The 22,072-nt window shown below is 30.9% G+C and overlaps 1 protein-coding gene across 1 annotated transcript; it reads right to left on the bottom strand.

Moving 5' to 3' along the window:
- Positions 1 to 19,305: 19,305 nt before the first annotated feature.
- LOC122502153 lies at positions 19,306 to 21,440 on the bottom strand. Its single transcript, XM_043612077.1, has 2 exons — positions 19,600 to 21,440; positions 19,306 to 19,539 (listed from the first exon to the last, which is right to left on the bottom strand). The coding sequence occupies exon 1, from the start codon at positions 21,199 to 21,201 to the stop codon at positions 20,110 to 20,112; it is 1,092 nt and encodes a 363-aa protein (XP_043468012.1). The 5' UTR covers positions 21,202 to 21,440; the 3' UTR covers positions 19,306 to 19,539; positions 19,600 to 20,109.
- Positions 21,441 to 22,072: the final 632 nt, after the last annotated feature.

Raw genomic sequence — 22,072 nt, 5'->3', positions numbered from 1 at the left:
ACGCTCGCACGCGTGTTTATTAATCCGCACGGCGTGCGCTCATTTGATCACACGCGTGACGGCGAAATGCATGTGCATGTAATTACTATTCACCAAATAAACTTTGTACAAATTAAATTAAGAACTTAAAAAATCTATAATTTTCGTTTGTTTTTCATTTACTTTTAGTTCATAATAAGAACTGCCCAGTGAGAAATTTCTCACCGGTCCAATATCGGTCCAATATTGGGAGCCAAGAGACCGATCATCGGTCCAATAAAGGCTCCCAATATTGGACCAATATGGGCTGATGCTTGGGATGTAACGGCATCGCCAATCATCGGTTGTCAATATTGGTCCAATATTGGCCGAATATTGGCAACCAAGAGAAAAAAATTTTTTTAAATAAATTTTTTTTAATTAAATAATAATAATAAAAAATTAATGTTTATAATTTTTTTGTTTAATATATTTATTTGTTTAATTATTTATTTTTAATAATTCATGTAAGGGGCCGTACACATAATACGTCACGCGGCTAGGGGGAGGGAGGGGGTCTGAGAATTGTGACTAAGTGTGACATGGGGGAGGGGGGGGGTGAACTCATGTGTTACGTCACAATCTTTTAAATTCAAAGATTATAAGAAATTATATGTGACAATGTCACTTTTTCTAAATAAAACAAGTTAAAAATGCTTTAATCTATTTAATATCTATTATGTACCTGTTTAACATTTATTCGTATATTATTTATAATATGATAAATAATATATTCTCTTAATTTGAATCAGTTAAAAATCATGGTTTTAACTGACAATCAGCAGTGACTGACTTTTCTAAATATGTATGCAAATCTAAAGATTTGCTTGCATACTTCGAAAAATTTACTTGCAAAGTTTAGTTAAAATTGTGTAAAGATTTAAATTTTTCACTCCAATAAATGTTTATTGTCAAATTTTCTTAAAAATATAGCTTGAAACTTTCCTGAACATTTGAATTACATTTTCGACTATATGCTTTCGTGAAAATTTTCCTGAAAATTTAAGTTAAATTTTCAGGAAAGTTTCGCGCTCAACTTTTATTGAAGTGGGATATTTAAATCTTTACACAATTTTCACTAAACTTTGCATTTAAATATTTCGAAGCTTGCGAGTAAATCTTTAGTAAATTTTTAGGAAAGTTTCGGTGCTATGTAGTTAAACGTGACTAATTGAATCAATCAAAAACACTTGTATTGAAAAATCAGTTATTTTTAACTAATTGTCAGAAAAAAAATATTACCATTTGAATTAGTGACTGACTTTTTGCTCCTAAATCAGTTATTTTTAACTGATTCAATAATTTAGAGTGTAGGATATAATATATAATATCCAATGTATAAAAATTACAGTGAAATAACGTGTGTGACGTGACGTTGTAGGGGGAGGGGGGGTTCAAGGTTTGTGACGAAGTGTGACATAGGGGGAGAGAGGGGTTAAAAATGGTAAAAAATCGCGTGACGTATTATGTGTACGGCCCCTAAATAATAAATAATTTATTATTTATAAATTATAATTATTTAAAAATGCAGCAGCTATTAGAAAATAGCATTCTGCAAAAAAATTCTATCATTGAAAAATCAATGATAGGCGAGAGAAATCCGCGTCTTTAAATAGATTCGCAGATGATAGACAAGAGATATCCGCGTCATTAAACGGATTCGCACATATACTCTGGTCTCGCGACGAATCTCTCGATACTTATATACACTGGAGTCGCCGTGTCAGTTGCGAGAACGGTTACAGCGTCCCTCTTTCGGCGGAGATAAGAATTGTCACGTAAACTGCTAAATCGCTTTACCGACCGCCTTATTATACCCGCACTTTACGTGACAATTCTTATCTCTGCCGCAAGAGGGACGCTGTAACCGTTCTCGCAACTGACACGGCAACTCCAGTGTATATAAGTATCGAGAGATTCGTCGCGAGACCAGAGTATATCTGCGAATCCGTTTAATGACGCGGATATCTCTTGTCTATCATCTGCGAATCTATTTAAAGACGCGGATTTCTCTCGCCTATCATTGATTTTTCAATGATAGAATTTTTTTGCAGAATGCTATTTTCTAATAGCTGCTGCATTTTTAAATAATTATAATTTATAAATTATAAATTATTTATTATTTACATGAATTATTAAAAATAAATAATTAAACAAATAAATATATTAAACAAAAATTATAAACATTAATTTTTTATTATTATTATTTAATTAAAAAAAATTTATTTAAAAAAATTTTTTTCTCTTGGTTGCCAATATTTGGCCAATATTGGACCAATATTGACAACCGATGATTGGCGATGCCGTTACATCCCAAGCATCAGCCCATATTGGTCCAATATTGGGAGTCAATCGGCGCCCAGCACGGCAACCAATATTGGACCGATATTGGACCGATTAAAGTCTATTGGCAATTTCTCACTGGGTGGTGATAATAATATTCTAATACACTCGACTCTCGGACCTTTTACACTTATGGGACACCTTGATGCTTTAATGCTGTCCTTCCGGTTTCGACGAGACGCATGCATTTCCCCTAAACACCAAGTCGTCGAATGTTCAAATAGTCGAATACCAAGTAGTCAAATGGACAAAAGGTCGAATGCTAAAAACATCGAATTGTCAATTCGTCGCCTCGGTTATAAAGAGAATACGTGCCCGGCAAGAAGGCTGGAATTGATTGGAATTAAAAAAATGAATTCCATTTAATACCAGATTTTTCCCATATTTCGTAAGTCTACGTAAGGAATAAATAACAGCCAAGTTAAATTAAAAAAAATTCGTATTCTATTCTTTTTAAACGAAATCAAATTTGCGACTGATAATAGCTTTTAAATTTTAGAATTAAGTGGAATTCACTTTGTTGGCAATTTATCCTACTCCGTGAAACTAGAAAAAGTGAAAAAATCAGGTATTAAAAATAATTAAAATTTTTCATCTCTATGTACGTACGTGAGATAACTTTAAATCCATCCAATTCCAGCCTTCTTGCCGGGTGGATTCTGAAGTGGAAAGCACCGCTGCAGAAACTGAAGCTGAGAAACACAGTGCAACCAGCGATGAGGATGACTTTGAAGAAAATAAGTCCGATAAGAACTATTGTAAGGATCTAAGTATCCATGTATATATAAAAGTATATTTTGTGTGACGGACAATCGAGCCATGAGCGAAGAGGTGTTTCCTCGACTTTCCGAAATTTAACGTTTGTTCCCGAATCTTCACTCGTTTTATATAAATGAAATGAGTGGGGACAGAACAAGGCTCAATATCATCTCGTCCTATTACCTCATGGAAACGCTTGACTAAAGGAAAACTATATAATCAATTTGGTCCGTATATTATTTTTGGTATTAATTCTCATGAGAATCAAATTTAAGTCCTTTAACACTTTGCGCATTATTTTATTCTAAACTTAATTTTATATTGTATTTATCGGTATTTATATGTTGACTCGTATGTATTGTGTGTTTGTATGAATGATTGAATTGATGTGTGTGTTACGTTTTTATATTTGACTATTTGTAATTGTATAAAGGTACCGACAGATTAGCTCAGTCGGATAGATGCCTCGCTTGGCGGTCGTTTAAGGACCAAGGGTAAGTACCCTTGGTTCGCGCCCATTTGGCTTGGTATTTTTCCGGCACGTGAGACAATCTGAGCGGGAGGTTTGACGTCGAGGTATAATGATGTGCACCATCGATTATTGTCCGGTACACACCATTAGAACTCGACTGTCGATAAACCGGTTGTACTCAGGAGAGGTTTTCTACAGTTTCCCTCTCCACTGGCGAGAAAACCCACACGCTAAAAAAAGTTCTACTAAAGTAGAGATAACAATCACTATAATAGCTATAAGTTTCACTGATTTGGCTCCATCGATAATCCATTTTCGCTGATCTAGCGAAAATGATATTTCTTGCGTTACCTTTTGAAAACAACATAACCTCAAAATAACACTTGAATGGAAACATTTTTAAATCAATGTTCAAAGCGTATATTCAAATTCTATTAATTATATTTTTTATATTATAACTAATAAAATGTAAAATTAGTAAATTAATACGTATTTAGAGGTAAGAAATGTAAATTTGACATTTGTGATTTTAGAGAAATTTCTATGAGAATTGTAAACTGTCAAATATTTCCAATATGGCTGACCAGTGAAATTCATTTTCTCTATATCAGAGAAACAGTTTGACTACTGCATTGGAAATCATTCATTGAATTAGTTGAATAGATTCTTTATGTTATTTATTTTTGAAATTAGCTGTTCCCCACAGTAAAAATTTTCTTCCGTGCATTAGACGGGTGGTCCAGGCAAATGCGAGTACTCCTAATTTTTAAGTCTCTCTGTAGGCGCAAAATTTAGTATTAAGGAAATGTCTATAAGAAATATTGTAAGAGCGAAATTTGTAAAGAGACACTTGTATAGCCAAGTATGTAAGGCTGAAGACAGGTGTATAAACAAATAAATAATTGTATAAAGGGGAGTTCAAGCTTGATTTCTATTGGATTAAATAAATTACTATATTTATTAATTTATTCTATGATTTTTTTATTTATATATTTTATCTTATTTATTAAATTTTTCTATTAAAGATTATTTAATTTATTTCATGTTCAATTTTGACTTTAATATCAAACAATATTTAATCGTTACACTATCAAACTGATTCTTCGACAGACGACGATGATAAAAATGATAATCAAAAGTCAACCGAAAGACCTTATAAACGTAAGTTTGGTAAGATTTACATGAAAAATATATTTATGTCACCTATTAATTAATATATTAATCATGAATTTTTATTATAAATTTTTTACGATACGAAAAAGATAAAAATAATATCAGTAATTAACAAAATAAATGTTAATTACAAATAATAGGTAAATAAATATGTTATTTAAAAAAGCTAAAATTAAGAAAAAGAGTTGAAAAAGTCTTTAAAATAATTTGTATACGCTGTTATATAATAATTTGTTTGTAATTTGCAAATTACTATTTTTTTAAAAACTGAATCCCCTTTTTTACTTTTTTAATTTTATGAAAAAATGACTCAGATCCCTGCGATAAAAAACAGTTTTATTAAAATATAAACAAAAAAAATTCTTCTTTAACAAACGCAAAATTTTAATTGTTTCCTTGAAATTTAATTAATAAATTCTTTGATTAATTGTCAAATTCGTATTAATTTATATCCGTTAATTTTATAACACTAAAAAATTAATGTTATAGTGTTATCTTTTTTATTACAAATAAATAAAGATTAAGAAACTGATTAAAAAACCATTGATATTTTTAAATTAAATATTAATATGTCTTTTTTATTTCTTAATTTTTGAAATAATTTTGCTTTTTAAATGTTTTTTAGTTTTAAAACTAATGTCTGGAAAATAAATCAATTCTTATAAAGATTTTTATTAACATTTTTTAAAATAATTTTATTCTTTCGATGTATTAAAAATAATTGAATTCAATCGAAAATTTTTATTATTTATAAAAATAATTTTAAAAGGATTTTCTTTTTGATAATAATTAAATTCTTTTGAAGAATTTTTTGAAAATAATGTAGTTTTTTCTAATAATGTTAATTGAAAATTTTAGAAGTATAATTGATTTTGAAGAAGAATTTCTTTCAAGATTTTAAAATAATCGTGTTTGTTAATAATTGTAATTATCATAGAAATAATGAATTCCGTCTCAGAATTTTATTAAAATTTTTTAAAATATTTGAATTCTTTACACAAATTTTATAAAAGTGTATTAAAAATAATTCAAATCATACGAAGAAACTTATTATTTAAATGAAAATGATTAAATTCTTATGAAGAATTTTATTAAAACTTAAAAAAATAAAAATTAGTTAATAATACTGGTTTACAGTGAAATTATCAATCGAACAAAACATTTTTTTTTTCGAATAGTAGGTGTTTTTTGAGTAAGAAAATCATAGTTTTAATTTTTTTCCCTCGTGCAGTTTTTCTGTAGCTTCAAATTTTCCACACGGAGAGAAAAGAAAGCTGTAACTGTTTTCTTTTGAGTCGTCATGCTAATTTTATGAAGTCAAGTAGTGATAACCCGAGAGCCAGGCCGTTTTGACTTGGCTCTCCAGTTCACTGTAGGCCAGAAGGTAGTCAAAAGTGGCCAAAACTCAAAATTTAATTGGATTCGCTTGAAACATGTTACTCGCGGGTTTTTGGGGTCGCTGATTACGAATCGGATGTTAGTTTAAAAAAATTCAAAATGGCGGATCCAATATGGCGGATGACTTTTTTAAAAATTGATCCGATTCGTTTGAAAATCGTTACTCGGGGGTTTTTGGGGTCGCTGATTATAAATCCGATGTTAGTTTTAAAAAATTCAAAATGGCGGATCCAATATGGCGGATGACTTTTTTAAAAATTGATCGGATTCGCTTTAAAATCGTTACTCGAGGGTTTTTGGGGTCGCTGATTATAAATCCGATGTTAGTTTTTGAAAATTTAAAATGGCGGATCCAATATGGCGGATGACTTTTTTAAAAATTGATCGGATTCGCTTGAAAATCGTTACTTGGGGGTTTTTGGGGTCGCTGATTATAAATCCGATGTCAGTTTGTCAAAATTTAGCCCCTTGACTGTGGACGACGTGTATACACGTCATGAAAAAAACTGGCCCAAACAGTGGATGACGTGTATACACGTCATGGCCCGAACAAGAAAACATCTTAACGTATATTCGCAAAAATTTTTACTCGGGGATTATTGGGGTCGCTGATCACGATTCTGAAGTCAGATTTTCAAAATAAATCATTTTTCATCCAAAATGGCCGCCAAAAATTTTGAAAAATTTCAAAAGTGGATAAATTCTTTTAGAAATTCTTACTCGGGGATTTTTGGGGTCGCTGATCACGATTCTGAAGTAAGATTTTAAAAACAAATAATTTTTCATCCAAAATGGTCGCCAAAAATTTTGAAAAATTTTAAAAGTGGATAAATTCTTTTAATAATTCTTACCATTTAAACTTTGAAAAGCTAATAACAGATTCGTAATCAGCGACCCCGAAAACCCCCGAATAACGAATTTTAAGCGTATTCAATGAATTTTTCAAAATCGTGTCCGCCATTTTGGATCCGCCATTTTGAATTTTAAAAAACTAATGTCAGATTCGTAATCAGCGACCACGAAAACCCCCGAATAACGAATTTTAAGCGTATTCAATGAATTTTTCAAAATCGTGTCCGCCATTTTGGATCCGCCATTTTGAATTTTAAAAAACTAATGTCAGATTCGTAATCAGCGACCACGAAAACCCCCGAATAACGAATTTTAAGCGTATTCAATGAATTTTTCAAAATCGTGTCCGCCATTTTGAATTTTAAAAAACTAATGTCAGATTCGTAATCAGCGACCACGAAAATCCCCGAGTAACGATTTTTAAGCGAATCCAATGAATTTTTCAAAATCGTGTCCGCCATTTTGGATCCGCCATTTTGAATTTTTGAAAACTAACACCGGAATCGTAATCAGCGACCCCAAAAACCCCTTAGTACCTATTGTCATGAAAATTTATTTACAAGAAGGTCTTACACATTTTGGGACCATTTTGTTATATTTTAGCTACACACTGAAGGGGTTAAAATGCTGGATCCAACATAGCGGATGTCAAAGCTTTCGGGGTTCTTTTTGATGTGAGTTCCCTCGCCTCTCACAAACAAGGGTAATTTAAGAAACAAGTAATTAAAAACTTCGGGGTGCTTTTTGGTGTGAGTCCCCTCGCCTCTCACAAACAATGTTAATTTAAAAAACAAGTAATTAAAAACTTCGGGGTGCTTTTTGGTGTGAGTCCCCTCGCCTCTCACATCAGATAGTAGAGTGTTCTTATCGACTTTAGTCATCCCTTTCAATTCATCCAGCAACATAAAAGTTTCAGAGAGACCTGCATCGTCTGTTTCATCCTCACTATCCTTATTATTATCATCTTCAGATTCCGATTCGTTTGACTCTATATCTGGCATATATAATAAATCGCGGACACTTTTGGGATTTTTCAGAAACTTTTTTTGTTTCAGTCGCATATTTAAGCCAATACTGGATATCTTTATATCCGATGTATCCATAGCTCGATAAAAAACATCACTTATATTGGCTTCTCGATTGTTCTTCCTGCTGTGATTTAATCTAAAATTTTTGTAATCTTTATTACGAGCTTCAGAAGCTTCTTCAGCTAAAATTCCAACAGGTAAAATGCTAGTGGTAATAATATCACCTCCATGTATCAGCAACTTATGCAGTGTTGACGGCATATGATACCATTTATAAAGGCTAACATATCTTTCGGCTGCACGATCACAAGCAGTTTGAAATTTTAGAGGATCAATTTGAAGATGAATTGATATTCGAATTAAGATTGTTTTCATCTGCTGTAGTAATTCAAGGTCAAGTCCAAGGCATTCAGCTAAGATTTCTGGGTTTTCAAACGCTTTGCGAGCTGTATTACCATCAATGGTATTTCCCGCACTTTGTGCTTTTGGTTTGTCTACTATCAGACCCAACTTAGACCTAAAATTTTCTTGAACTTTCTTCTTTTGTTCAGCTAATACTGTTTTTTGCTCAGCTTTACGTACCTGCCATACTTGTAGATCTTGTCTATAGGATATTTTTAAAAAACAACAAAAAACGTTAATCCAAGCATGTAGAGGGCTACTTCCATGCACAAGAGATTTCGGATCTGGTAAAAATATACCCTTTTGCTTATTTTAAAGATTGTTAAATAATTTAGGCGTAGCATGACAAATAGGACAAGTTTGCATACTTTTAGTTCCTGTAATAATATTCAGCACTTTTCCATCTATTAGTGTCAAAAACAATGAAAAATGTATCGATATGCTTCGCGTATCATCCAAGTCTACTTTAAGTCTTTCTAACTTGTCTATTTAATTTTCTGTTATCTTTCTGTCCCAGAATGACTTCTGTTGATTCAGCTACATAATCCAGTGTTACAGGTCTACAAAATCGAGGTGACTGCGGTGATTTATTGCTCCAATAAACAACTGTAATATATTTTTATTTTATATAAATACCAAAAGATAAATTTAAAAATTTAATGTAATGACAATTTATATCTCTTCGAAAATTAATTAAATCAACTAAAAATATGAAATTAATAATAACAAAAATAGGTAAAATATTAAGACACAATATAAAGATCCAAATCAATTAATCAATATATATTTTAATTTATAATGCAATATTGTTTGGTTGCAAAATATCAATACAATTGTCCAATTACAATAAAAATGAATGTATAAACGAAAATTTATACCGATCGGCATTCACATCACATCCATTCAGAACAATAATTGGAAAATTAATACATATAACAAATCAATAATATTTAATAATTAACGCAAATAGAATTAGAAAGAGATATGCATATGAAATAAATTTTGTAAGTTTCTTAAATTCTTAGATAAGATAACTCATAATTTAGAGAAAGTCAAAATTTAATAATTTATCTAAAATAAAACAATAAAAAAAAGACGAAACAAAGACAATAAAATTTAAAATGAGACTTAGCCGTTGGTGTCCTTAAATAGAGAGAGAACGGTGCGTGGAGGGCAGATCTGGCGCGAATTGTAGAGAGTGCTGAGGCTGGATCGTCCCAGGATAATTTTAGTCCTCAAATCCTATTTATTTTCGCCCACATTGAATATTATTTTATAAAGCATTTCCCTTTCGTCAATGGCCAAGATCCGGAAATTAGCGATACTTTCAAATCTTAGTTTTCCTCTCTGCACAGTTTTTTTCCCTTCGCATTCCTTTCTCACTCCGTAGCCTCACTTAAATCGCCACTCTATTTTATTTTTAAAGAATGATAATACTTTAGATGATATATAAAAAATAAAAAAAAATAAGAACATTTTAACAAACTAATTTAAATCTTTTGATACTAAAATTTTCTACCTCTGGGCTGTCGGCGACACACAGAGAAGCGGCTAAGGTTTTCGACACCACAACGGTAAGTGAGAAAAACTGTGCAAGGAACCAGACACGCTTTCCCGCTAATAAACCCCCCCATACCGAATTATAAAGCCCCACTGCCCAGCACTCTCTTCTTCCCGCAAGATCCCCGCGCCCTCTTAGACCATTAATAAAATCGAATTTAAGGCTACGAAAATTTCTGACTGTCTTGTCATCATAAGTTATCTATGCTCCTTTCACAACGTTTTCAGCACTTAATAGTCTTTGTGAAATTAGCGTAGTCGCAAATAAGTTTTGATCAGCTGGTTTTGAAAGATTTTCCTGTGGGATAGACTTAAAAGTTTGTTTATAAGCAGAATGTCCAGAACTGCCATCAAATCCCCATGAGCATATTAGAACAGCGTTACTTTCTATTGAATCTTTAAGTGTCATTTCATGAACTATTACGTCTTTTTGCAAGTCAACAATCCTGCTTGCCGTATGGTTCAACAACGCTTGCAGAGATACTTCAATTTTGGTCTCACATATTGAAATATCTTCTTTGGGCTGCCTACATTCAGACTTGACTTCTCGAACAGTATTGTAAGGTGGCCAGTTATCTGCTCCACTCGATTTTGACTCCAAGCGCATATTTATATAGACATTCTTGCTAAGAGAATTGTTTAACAAAAATGCTAACGATTCTTCAGGTGTTTTCATTTTAATTGAACTTGCAAACAATTTTTTCATTTTTTTGGGATTTCTAACATGGTTTTGATTTTGATTTATTTTTGCGACATCACGACGTTTAGATCTATCGGATTTTTCTTCAAATTTAAGACTGGGACGGCCAAGATGAGAATGGGAATTCTTTTTTATTTGACTTTTTACAATATTTAATTCAGGAAGATTAAAAGCAGAATCTAACCAATCTGCATGTTTTAGCTCAAATCTTGACTTGATTCTACATACAGCCTTCAACTTTGCATCTCGCTTTCCTCTTAAAGAAGAAATGAAAAGCTTTAAATTAGCTTTAGACTTTTCATCTAAATTCGAAATATTAATATCCCTTTTTTGCAAAATATAATTGATGACTAAATCAGTATCTTTCAATTCTTCAATCTGTTGAAGAATCTCTCTTTTAGTAAATTCTGCCATGCTTACTTGCATAAACAAATGCAACAACAAAAGGATAAAAAGAAATGCGTAAGAAAATTGCTCAGATGTATCACTATGACAATATTAATTGCTTTTCGTCGAAATACTGAAAATTAAACCTGACTTTTAATTCGCAGTAAATGTAAAAGCAAAAAACAAACGAATAAAACATAAAAGAAACGAATAAAACAAAAAGGAAACGAATAAAACAAAAAAGAAACGAATAAAACAAAATCACATCAATTTGCACGGACTAGAATGTCCTATACTTCAAAATATTACGTAGAATAAAAAAATCAAAATTTTTTTGTAATAAGTTTATTGAAAAAAATATGAGCAAAAATAAGCTACTCTATCTTAAAGTACATTTAATTTTAAAGAGACTACACGTTTTGTTATTCTTTTAGGAGGTGGTAATTAGCAGTAATCTCAAAAGGTACCGTGCATAATATGAAAAATTTTAATATTTTCATGAACAAAATGTCGTTTTTTGTTAAATAGAAATAATTCTTAAAAATTTTTGCTTATTTTAACTCAGCTACAACTTGATAAAAGTAACAAAAGTAAACGGTAAACAATTATTTTTATTTTAAAAAAGTTTATTGTATAAAAAACGTATAAAATCGAATACAACTTTTTTTTATAAATGTGCAACAGCGACTCAAGTAATCAAGCTATTGCTATCATATTGCACTAAAAGGTACCTCAAATACTATACTTGCGAACTATTAAGTTACAAATTTAAAAATCTACAGTTGATTTTTGACCGCTTTTGCCTATCTCCTGTCCCACAGTGCAGTTGAGTCTTTAGTTTTTCGTCAGTCAATTTACTACTGATATCGATCCAGCCATTGACACTACTTAAGGCAGCCAGGCCAAAACTGCCTGGCTGTCAAATTGTGCTGACTTGGGTATCAGAGGTTATGTTAACGCCTGTGTCGGTCAAGTAGACTTAACCGAGGTCTCCGGGTAATATAACCTAATTTTTTTCTCCGTGCATTTTCGAGGTGCGACGTCACTTAAACTTACCTGTAGAAAAATTAGCTTGTCAAAATATAATAAATAAGGTATCGTTGGAAAGGTTATTAAATTACCTTTCGATCCATAGGTCAAAGAATAAAATTCAACGAAAATTGAGTGAGTTACAGTCGGTTAAAGATCAAATTTCATCACAATTTTGATGATTTTGAGACATTTGATTAACTTCTACTATTTTTTCTACATCAAACAGAAAAAAATGTTTAGGTTTTAATTTTTTTATTGATAGACATTATGATTACAAAAATTTTAAGCCTTTGTGGACCTCGATTGGATTAAAAACGACAATTCTACACTAAATTTAGTGAACGAAACTACTTTCTTCATTTTTAGTATCCCTTAAATATTTGCAGCAAAAATTCAAATAATAAAATTTAGTTAAGCGCTTATGTTACTAAAATCACTAATCAAGGGTTTCTGAAGTCGTAGATTTCGAATCCAATGTTAGTATTGCAAATTTCAAAATGGCGGATCCAATATGGCGGACAAGTTATTAAAAAACGATTAAATTCGTCTTAAGGGGTTACGTACACTTAGGATTTTCAAAAAATCGATTTTTTTTAAATGCATTTTCTAAAAGTATACCATTTCAAAAGTATTCTCTGAAAATTTGAGACAAATCGGACTATTATTTATGGAGATATAGAATTTTGAATGGAGCCGTCTCAGCCGTTACTGTGGCCAGGCGGCGGTTCCAATATGTGCGAATTCGATGAATTTTTAAAAACCTCGTTCACCATTATGAATCCATCATTTTCAATTTTTGACATCTGACATCGAATTCGTAAGCAGCGACCCCAAAAACCCCCGAGTAACGAATTTGAGGCGAATTTAATCGTTTTTTAATAACTTGTCCGCCATTTTGGATCCGCCATTTTGAAATTCGTGAAACTAACATTGCATTCGAAATCTACGACTACAGAAACCCTTAATTAGTGATTTTAGTAACTTTAGCGCTCAACTAAATTTTATTATTTGAATTTTTGCTGCAAATATTTAAGGGATACTAAAAATGAAGAAAGTAGTTTCGTTCACTAAATTTAGTGTAGAATTGTCGTTTTTAATCCAATCGAGGTCCACAAAGGCTTAAAATTTTTGTAATCATAATGTCTATCAATAAAAAAATTAAAACCTAAACATTTTTTTCTGTTTGATGTAGAAAAAATAGTAGAAGTTAATCAAATGTCTCAAAATCATCAAAATTGTGATAAAATTTGATCTTTAATCGACTGTAACTCTCTCAATTTTCGTTGAATTTTATTCTTTGACCTATGGATCAAAAGGTAATTTAATGACCTTTCCAATGATACCTCATTCATTATATTTTGACAAGCTGATTTTCCTACAGGTAAGTTTAAGTGACGTCGCACCACGAAAATGCAAAATTTGAAGCTACAGAAAAACTGCACGAGGAAAAAAAATTAAAAGTATGAATTTCTTACTCAAAAAATACCTATTATTCGAAAAAAAATGTTTTGCTTGATTGACAAAAAAAGTTTTTAATTTGTAAACCTGTGTAAGTGGACTTTTTACAATTTTGAGTGTGAAATTATTAAAATATTGAAGTTGATTTTTGAAAATAAAAAAATTTATAATTTGCATAATAATAATAATAATAAATTAAATACCGCGTTTTCGCGCCAGAGCGCCTTTCATTTACTAGTTATTAATAATGGTCTTCATGTTTTTAGATAACTGTGATTCAATGTTTGGTTTATGGAGTAAAAACCAGCAAAGAAGCAATTAGATGTTGTTTACCATTCTTGATTTCGAAACATGTTCAGCTTGAATATTCGGGAAGCGGAAGAGTCACAAAAGGTGTAGGAAAAAAGAACTTCAGTAACACCTTCATTTACCAATCCATGGCTAACCTAATTTCTGAACAAGTATCAATTCCTTATTTAGTTTATGTATATTGTTTGTACATAAACTATCTTTAATTTTTATTTTATGTTACCGCTTGTAAAAAAGCTTTTCATATTTTTTTTACCAAAGGAATATCGTTTGTACAAAAGTATTTTTATGTATTTTATTACGTTAAGGTTGTTTGTGAACCTTTTAAAAAACAATAATTAATTTTTCAGTATTTATAAATAAAAATTTCTCCACATACAATTAACTAACACAAGCATTAACTGCTGTTGGCTACCATAAAAAGCTGTTAATGACAGAAAACTGAAAACTGGGTTAGGGGTCGTCCATATACCACGTGGACACTTTTTAGACACTTTTTGACCCCCTCGTGGACAATCGGGTTTTTTATTTTAAAATAGTGAATATTAAAAAGATATTTAATAAGAAATACAATTAAAAAATTCTTTAAATTTTTTTATAACAAACTTCTTTAAAATTCAATAAAGATTAAATTATCTTAAAATATTATTAAATAGGTAAATGCCATTTTTAGTATTATAGAGAGGACTTTGGCAGCAATATATCTTCAATTATTATATTAGTAGAAATACTTAATCTCTTCGGTAACAAATCTTAAATTTTCTAAAATCCAATAGCTTTAAGCCTTCACATTAACAATAATAGAAATTATTTTTTTTAGAATTTGTAAGAGTTTGTAGAGGTTGCTTTGTATTCCTAATTGTCAAATTTCCATATATTCATATTTGTGCATTTACGATAATGATTTTGTAATATAAATTAAAAATGAATTTGGTGTTTTTTTGACAGTTAAATAAATTTCGGATTACAAATATTGTCTGATCACAATCTAATAATAATAAAATAATAAAGTTGAATAAAAAGAAAAAAAAGATATAAAATTAAACTTTTGTGTCCACGTGGACATTTGTATTGACCCCCCGCCCCCCTCATAGAAAATCGTGGATTTTTGGCGAACCCCCCCACCCCCTAAACTGTCCACGTGGTATATGGACGACCCCTTTACAGTTTCATCAAATTTTATAATTTTTGCACATTTAATTTTTAGCAGAAACCGACACGGATACGAAAAAACACTAAAATTCGTGTCGTATCCGTGTCGTGCATTGACACGATACAAAAAACGCTAAGTAATTCGTGTCGTGCCAAGGCACGACACATACACGGAAAAAAATTTCCAGTGAAAATTACAAGATTTCCTGTGCCATCTATGAACGGCGGTTGTAGTATCCACAAACGGCTGAGTTTGGGAAATACACAAACCAGAATGAGTCTTGTTACAAACTTCAGCTTATGATTCAACAGCTTAAACAGTTACGCAGCAGACGACAAGCAGACGTTCACTTGAATTTTTTTGCGCATGCGTGGATTTCTTAGTGTTATTACAGATTGGTATGTGGTACACCCAAACCAGCTTGTTGGAAACACAAAACTCGACTGCATAAAGCACAACTTAACCTATTAAGTTAATTAATAACACGAATTACCAATCAAAAATTATTAAGTGTCAATGTAAAAAAAAAAGTATTGGGACGTACGGGATTCCGTATTGCAAGTGCCAACCTGCTAATGCGGTATTCGCGAATTACCGCATTGGGTGTCGTAGTGAATACGGAAATCAAGGGGTCCCAATGCGGTGCCAGTTTTAAGCTTTAAAAAAACGAAAATACGTGACAGGAGGAAATAATTAGTGTCAGTGGAGAAATATGCGAGTTAAAGGAATGAGAAAATAATAATAGTGAGTGTAAAAATGAAATTTTAAGAAAAAAAGATAAGTTTAACTGTCAAATATGGGCCCAATGCGGCATAGGCTTATTTCAATGCGCCACAGCAAAAGCAACTTTGACTGGTTTGAATGGCGTGAAATAGGTAAACAAACATTTTCTAACACATTTGTCTCCGTACACAGACACTTTTCACTAAATCTGCCAACGTACAATTGGTAAGCATCTTCTAAATTACAATAATCGAAAATATTGTTTAGATTCATGCAGAAACGTGGTTATAAAATAAAAAATTGGAAAGTAATATAATGCAAATCATATGTCAGCTGGGCCACTGTGTTCGCTCGATTCGCTCTGCTTGCTTCTGCCCTCTACTGGCGACTTGCACTATGTACCGATTGTGTACCGCATTGAAAGCAGCCTACGCCGCATTGGACTCATATTTGACAGTTCAACTTACCTTTTTTTCTTAAAGTTTCATTTTTACACTCACTATTATTATTTTCTCATTCCTTTAACTCGCATATTTTTGCACTGACACTAATTATTTCCTCCTGTCACGTATTTTCGTTTTTTTTAAAGCTTAAAACTGGCACCGCATTGGGACCCCTTGATTTCCGTATTCACCAGGACACCCAATGCGGTAATTCGCGAATACCGCATTGGCAGGTTGGCACTTGCAATACGGAATCCCGTACCTCCCAATACTTTTTTTTTACAGGGAAGACACGACATGAATTACTAAATTACAAAATACTTTTTACAATCCAGAGCTGGAATTCATAGAACATTGAATCTTTTCAATTCTACGTTTAAGTCAAATAAACAAAAAAAATGTAATACTCACAACTAACTTTTAAACAACTAACGACTAATTATTATCGACTTTATAAAACTCGGTTTGGGGTAAAAGTGTTATTTTGCGATGGTCTAGCTAGAACTCATAAAAAATATTGAATCTTTTCGATTCTACTTAAGTAAAATTAACTAAATGACTTTTAAAGCTCACAACTAATTTTAGAACGACTAACGACTAATTATTATCGACTTTATAAAATAGAGTTTGGGGTAAAAGTGTATTTCTGCAAAAGCCTAGCTAGAATTCATGAAAATGATTAAATCTTTTCGATTCTACTTAAGTAAAATTAACTAAATGACTTTTAAAGCTCACAACTAATTATAGAACGACTAGCGACTAATTATTATCGACTTTATAAAATAGAGTTTGGGGTAAAAGTGTAATTTTGCGATGGTCTAGCTGGAATTCATGAAAAATATTGAATATTTTCGATTCAACTTAAGTAAAATCAACTAAATGACTTTTAAAGCTAACAACTAATTTTGGATCGACTAACGACTAATTATTATCGACTTTCTAAAAATCGGTTTGGGGTAAAAGTGTAATTTTGCGATGGTCTAGATAGAACTCATGAAAAATATTGAATCTTTTCGATTCTACTTAAGTAAAATTAACGAAATGACTTTTAAAGCTCAAAACTAATTTTAAAACGACTAAAGACTAATTGTTATCGACTTTATAAAATAGAGTTTAGGGTAAAAGTGTAATTTTGCAAAGGTCTAACTAGAATTCATTAAAAAAAATTGAATATTTTCGATTCTACTCGAGTAAAATTAACTAAATGACTTTTAAAGCTCACAACTAATTTTAGAACGACTAAAGACTAATTATTATCGACTTTACAAAAATCGGTTTGGGGTAAAAGTGTAATTTTGCGATGGTCTAGCTAGAAATCATGAAAAATATTAAATCTTTTTGATTCTACTTAAGTAAAATTAACTAAATGACTTTTAAAGCTCACAACTAATTTTGGAACGAATAACGACTAATTATTATCGACTTTATAAAATAGAGTTTGGGGTAAAAGTGTACTTCTACGATAGTCTAGCTAAAATTCATAAAAAATATTGAATCTTTTTGATTCTACTTAAGTAAAATTAACTAAATGACTTTTAAAGCTCACAACTAATTTTGGAACGAATAACGACTAATTATTATCGACTTTATAAAATAGAGTTTGGGGTAAAAGTGTACTTCTACGATAGTCTAGCTAAAATTCATAAAAAATATTGAATCTTTTTGATTCTACTTAAGTAAAATTAACTAAATGACTTTTAAAGCTCAAAACTAATTTTAGAACGACTAACGACTAATTATTATCGACTTTATAAAATAGTGTTTGGGGTAAAAGTGTTCTTCTGCAAAAGCCTAGCTAGAATTCATAAAAAATATTGAATATTTTTGATTATACTTAAGTAAAATTAACTAAATGACTTTTAAAGCTCACAACTAATTTTAGAACGACTAACGACTAATTATTATCGACTTTATAAAATAGAGTTTGGGGTAAAACTGGACTTCTGCAAAAGCCTAGCTACAATTCATGAAAAATATTGAATCTTGTCGATTCTACTTAAGTAAAATTAACTAAATGACTTTTAAAGCTCACAACTAATTTTGGAACGACTAAAGACTAATTATTATCGACTTTATAAAAATCGGTTTGGGGTACAAGTGTAATTTTTCGATGGTCTAGCTAAAACTCATGAAAAATATTGAATCTTTTCGATTCTACTTAAGTAAAATTAACTAAATGACTTTTAAAGTTCACAACTAATTTTGGAACGAATAACGACTAATTATTATCGACTTTATAAAACTCGGTTTGGGGTAAAAGTGTACTTCTGCGAAAGCCTAGCTAGAATTCATAAAAAATATTGAATATTTTCGATTCTACCTAAGTAAAATTAACTAAATGACTTTTAAAGCTCACAACTAATTTTGGAACGAATAACGACTAATTATTATCGACTTTATAAAATAGAGTTTGGAGTAAAAGTGTACTTCTGCGAAAGCCTAGCTAGAATTCATAAAAAATATTGAATATTTTCGATTCTACTCAAGTAAAATTAACTAAATGACTTTTAAAGCTCACAACTAATTTTGGAACGAATAACGACTAAATATTATCGACTTTATAAAATAGAGTTTGGGGTAAAAGTGTACTTTTGCGATGGCTTAGTTAGAATTTATAGAACATATTCATTCTTTTTGATTCTACTGAAGTAAAATTAAATAATTAAATAGCAATTTTTACTCTCCAAATTTGAGACACTTTTTTGTACTTTTGAAAAAATCTTGATTAGTTTACAAATTTGAATTGTCAACAGTTTTGACTAATTTTAGGTAATATTCTTTTAGTTTTTTAGATTGTTGTATTTTTTTAATTCAAGTTAGTAAGCTGACTTGTATTAGTAGTTTACTATTATTAATTAGTGAAAACTGTTACTTATTCAGTTAGTAAACAAATCTACACTATTTCATTAGTAAAAAACTGGTCATTCAGATTTAGAAATTTCTAATACAGAAGGTAATCCCAACCAATAAATTTGCATCAGCATATTTTATGTTTTGGCATTAATTTTTTTACAAGTATTGCAAATATAAGTCAATTACTTCTTCGCATAGACTAATAATTCGACGCATAAAGTATAATGTTTTGTAACCGTTTTTGCTTCCTGGATCTTATCATCGTAAATAACCCAATTGATGTGTCGTTTGGCGATTGCAGTGTAATGTCCAATTTGTTTTCTACATTCTACTACGGACTTGAATGGTGGGTCCTTTATACTCTACAACTCCTAAGAGGAAGTAGGAATCACCACTTTTTGGACATACGTATTCCGTTGGGATTGAACTTAATTCAAATTTTTGATCCATGTCGACACCAATTACAGTAATATTTCCTAGAATAATTGTTAATTAATTAAAAATATTTCGTTGTACTTATATACTAAAGTACTTACCAATTTTGTGAGTTTGGTTGTCTTCTACGTTTACGCAATTATTTTTCCGACATTTAACACCTGAAATAATAACATGATCAGTAATTACATTTTCCAAAGAAAGATTTAATTCCTTGTTAGAAATCATGATTGTATGCAGTGATTTTATGCGTTCGGGACATCCAGCTTGACATTGACTACTTTCTTGAAAGCTAGGTGTTAATTTGAAGAGAAAATCTGCCAACGACACAACGTTACAAGCACATTCAATTTCCTCAATACAATCGGGTTTAGGTTTTTTTTTAAAAAAATCGAGAAAAATTTTTGCTCGTGTTTTGTATGTAGATGTGGTAATTCCATTTTCGAAGACTTGCAAAACCATTTCAAATAACATATTTGATTGTCTTTCTTCAGTAACATATCGCTTTACATTTTCGTTGTCTGTGATTCCTGCCAATATAATTTGGAAAAGACTGTCTATTGGGCAAGTGTTGTACAAGGAAAATGATGACTGGTCTATATTTATTAATTTCAAGCTATTTTTTCCCCATATTTTAAAATTGCAAGACTGCGTAAGTTGGTTGAGGTGAGCAAATCATCTAAATTTTGATTAGTCTTGCCAAGATACAAAGGTTGTTTTTTTTGCTTCTTTGGACGCCCTAAATTTCTCCAATTTTCGATGTTATTAAGACCAATTTGCGTATCTTTTGTAGAACTACTATCACATTCAATGCACAATCTTCTTTCTCCATGACCTTCGTCTTTTCCTTCTATTCTGATAGAACATCCATCCAATATATGGAAATTTTTTTTACAAATAAGACAAATGTGGCTACCGGTGGGAAAATCTCCATTCGCGCAGGCCAGACATGCTGTATTCACATTGCTATTATATGAAGACGATAAATCTTTTAATGGACTTCTGTCACAAAAATTTTGTTTAGTCGATTCGATCGAAATGTCTTTTGAACAACTTTGTTTCTGAGCAACTTCATCTTCAACTTCAGAATCTTTAGAAAGACAAATTGAATTGTTCAGTTCTGCAGCTTCTGCGGATTCACGGTGGACATTTTCGCTTTTGTTATTTTCAGACTTATTAGAACAATCAATTAACTTCAATTTGCCTTTATAATAGTTTACGATATTTTCGACAGCAACGTCTAATCGTTCTTGTTTTTTTTTAATCTGCTGTTTTAAAGTTTTTATTTCAGCTTCGACTGGTGCACTGCTCGCTGGAACTCTTCCATAACCGAAATCGTCACGCCGGATACAAGACCAAACTGGTATAGTATATATTAATTTCATCAGTCGAGTTTCTACCCTTGGACAATGCCGAGGATTCAAGTCATCGCCTTTTTCTTTTTTTAGAATTTGATCGACGTTTCTTTTAATCGAAGTTGCCCAATTATGTAGAAAACCTTTAGTTTTAGTTTTCGATTCTACTGCTAATTTTTCCTCAATTAATTTGTTCTTCACATTTTCTTCTAACATAGAGTCTGCCATTTCTTCAAGTTCTTGAGGCGAATTGTTAATCAAATTTTTTAAAAAATCCAGTGATTTTTTCAAAAAATGTGCACCATCACCAGCAGTTTCAAATCGTGAAATTATGCAAATAGCTTCCATTATTTGTGTTGCTTCTGTTATACTTCTGGATAATATTAAATGACCCACGGCGAGTAAATAAAATCTTTTCACACCTTTTTTTCTGGTTTTAGGAAGTCTACCCAGTTTGTTAAAAAATGCGCAACATCAATTCTTATATATACTAGCGGTAATTGATCAGACATTAATGCCTCTGAGTACTGTTCAATGCTTCTAAAACCAGTAAAACAGCAGCAACATGCATTGAGCAGTGCACTAGATGAATCACAAACCTGAAAATAAAGAAAAATACATTTTTCTTAATTTTCGAAATCTCAATATATTTCTCTTCACGGTGTATATCAGAACTATTTGTAATTTATATGCACTGGAAAAAAATTATTTGAATCAAATAAAAATTACATGATGCAATTAAATGGTTTTTAATTTAAATAAATATTTATTTGCATCAATATAATAATATTTTTTAAATAACTAAATAGTTATTATTATGAAATATTCAATTTTTTATCATAATTAATTACTTTAATGAGACTAATATCTGTTTAATTTCTTTAAATAATTAATTATTTAGTCCAAATACAAAATTTATTTGCATCAAAACAAAGCAGTTTTGGATTCAAATAAATCTTCATTTGTATTAAATAAGTGAATCTTTTTCCATTTCCATATATAAAAAAATTATAAAAATTTAAATTTTAACCCCTTGGCAGTCTATGACGTGTATACACGTCATGGTGCAGGTGGGCTCAAACTGTCGATGACGTGTATAGACGCAAGCAGATTTTTGGCTACAAAAACACACAGATTTGTTCACAAATTATCCTTTCAAAAGTTTTTCGTAATTAGCGAAAACCCTCTAGTAACGAGTTTTAAATGAATCCGATAAATT

This window comes from Leptopilina heterotoma, unplaced genomic scaffold (genome assembly GCF_015476425.1).
Source record: "Leptopilina heterotoma isolate Lh14 unplaced genomic scaffold, ASM1547642v1 Lhet_106, whole genome shotgun sequence".
In the NCBI taxonomy this organism is placed as follows: Eukaryota; Metazoa; Arthropoda; class Insecta; order Hymenoptera; family Figitidae; genus Leptopilina; species Leptopilina heterotoma.
The sequence above is the reverse complement of the archived record's forward strand: the minus strand, read 5'-3'. Positions and strand labels throughout refer to the sequence as shown.

Excerpts from the sequence above, each read along its gene's own strand:
- LOC122502153 (XM_043612077.1), bottom strand. The coding sequence starts at position 21,201 with ATGGAAGCTATTTGCATAATTTCACGATTTGAAACTGCTGGTGATGGT.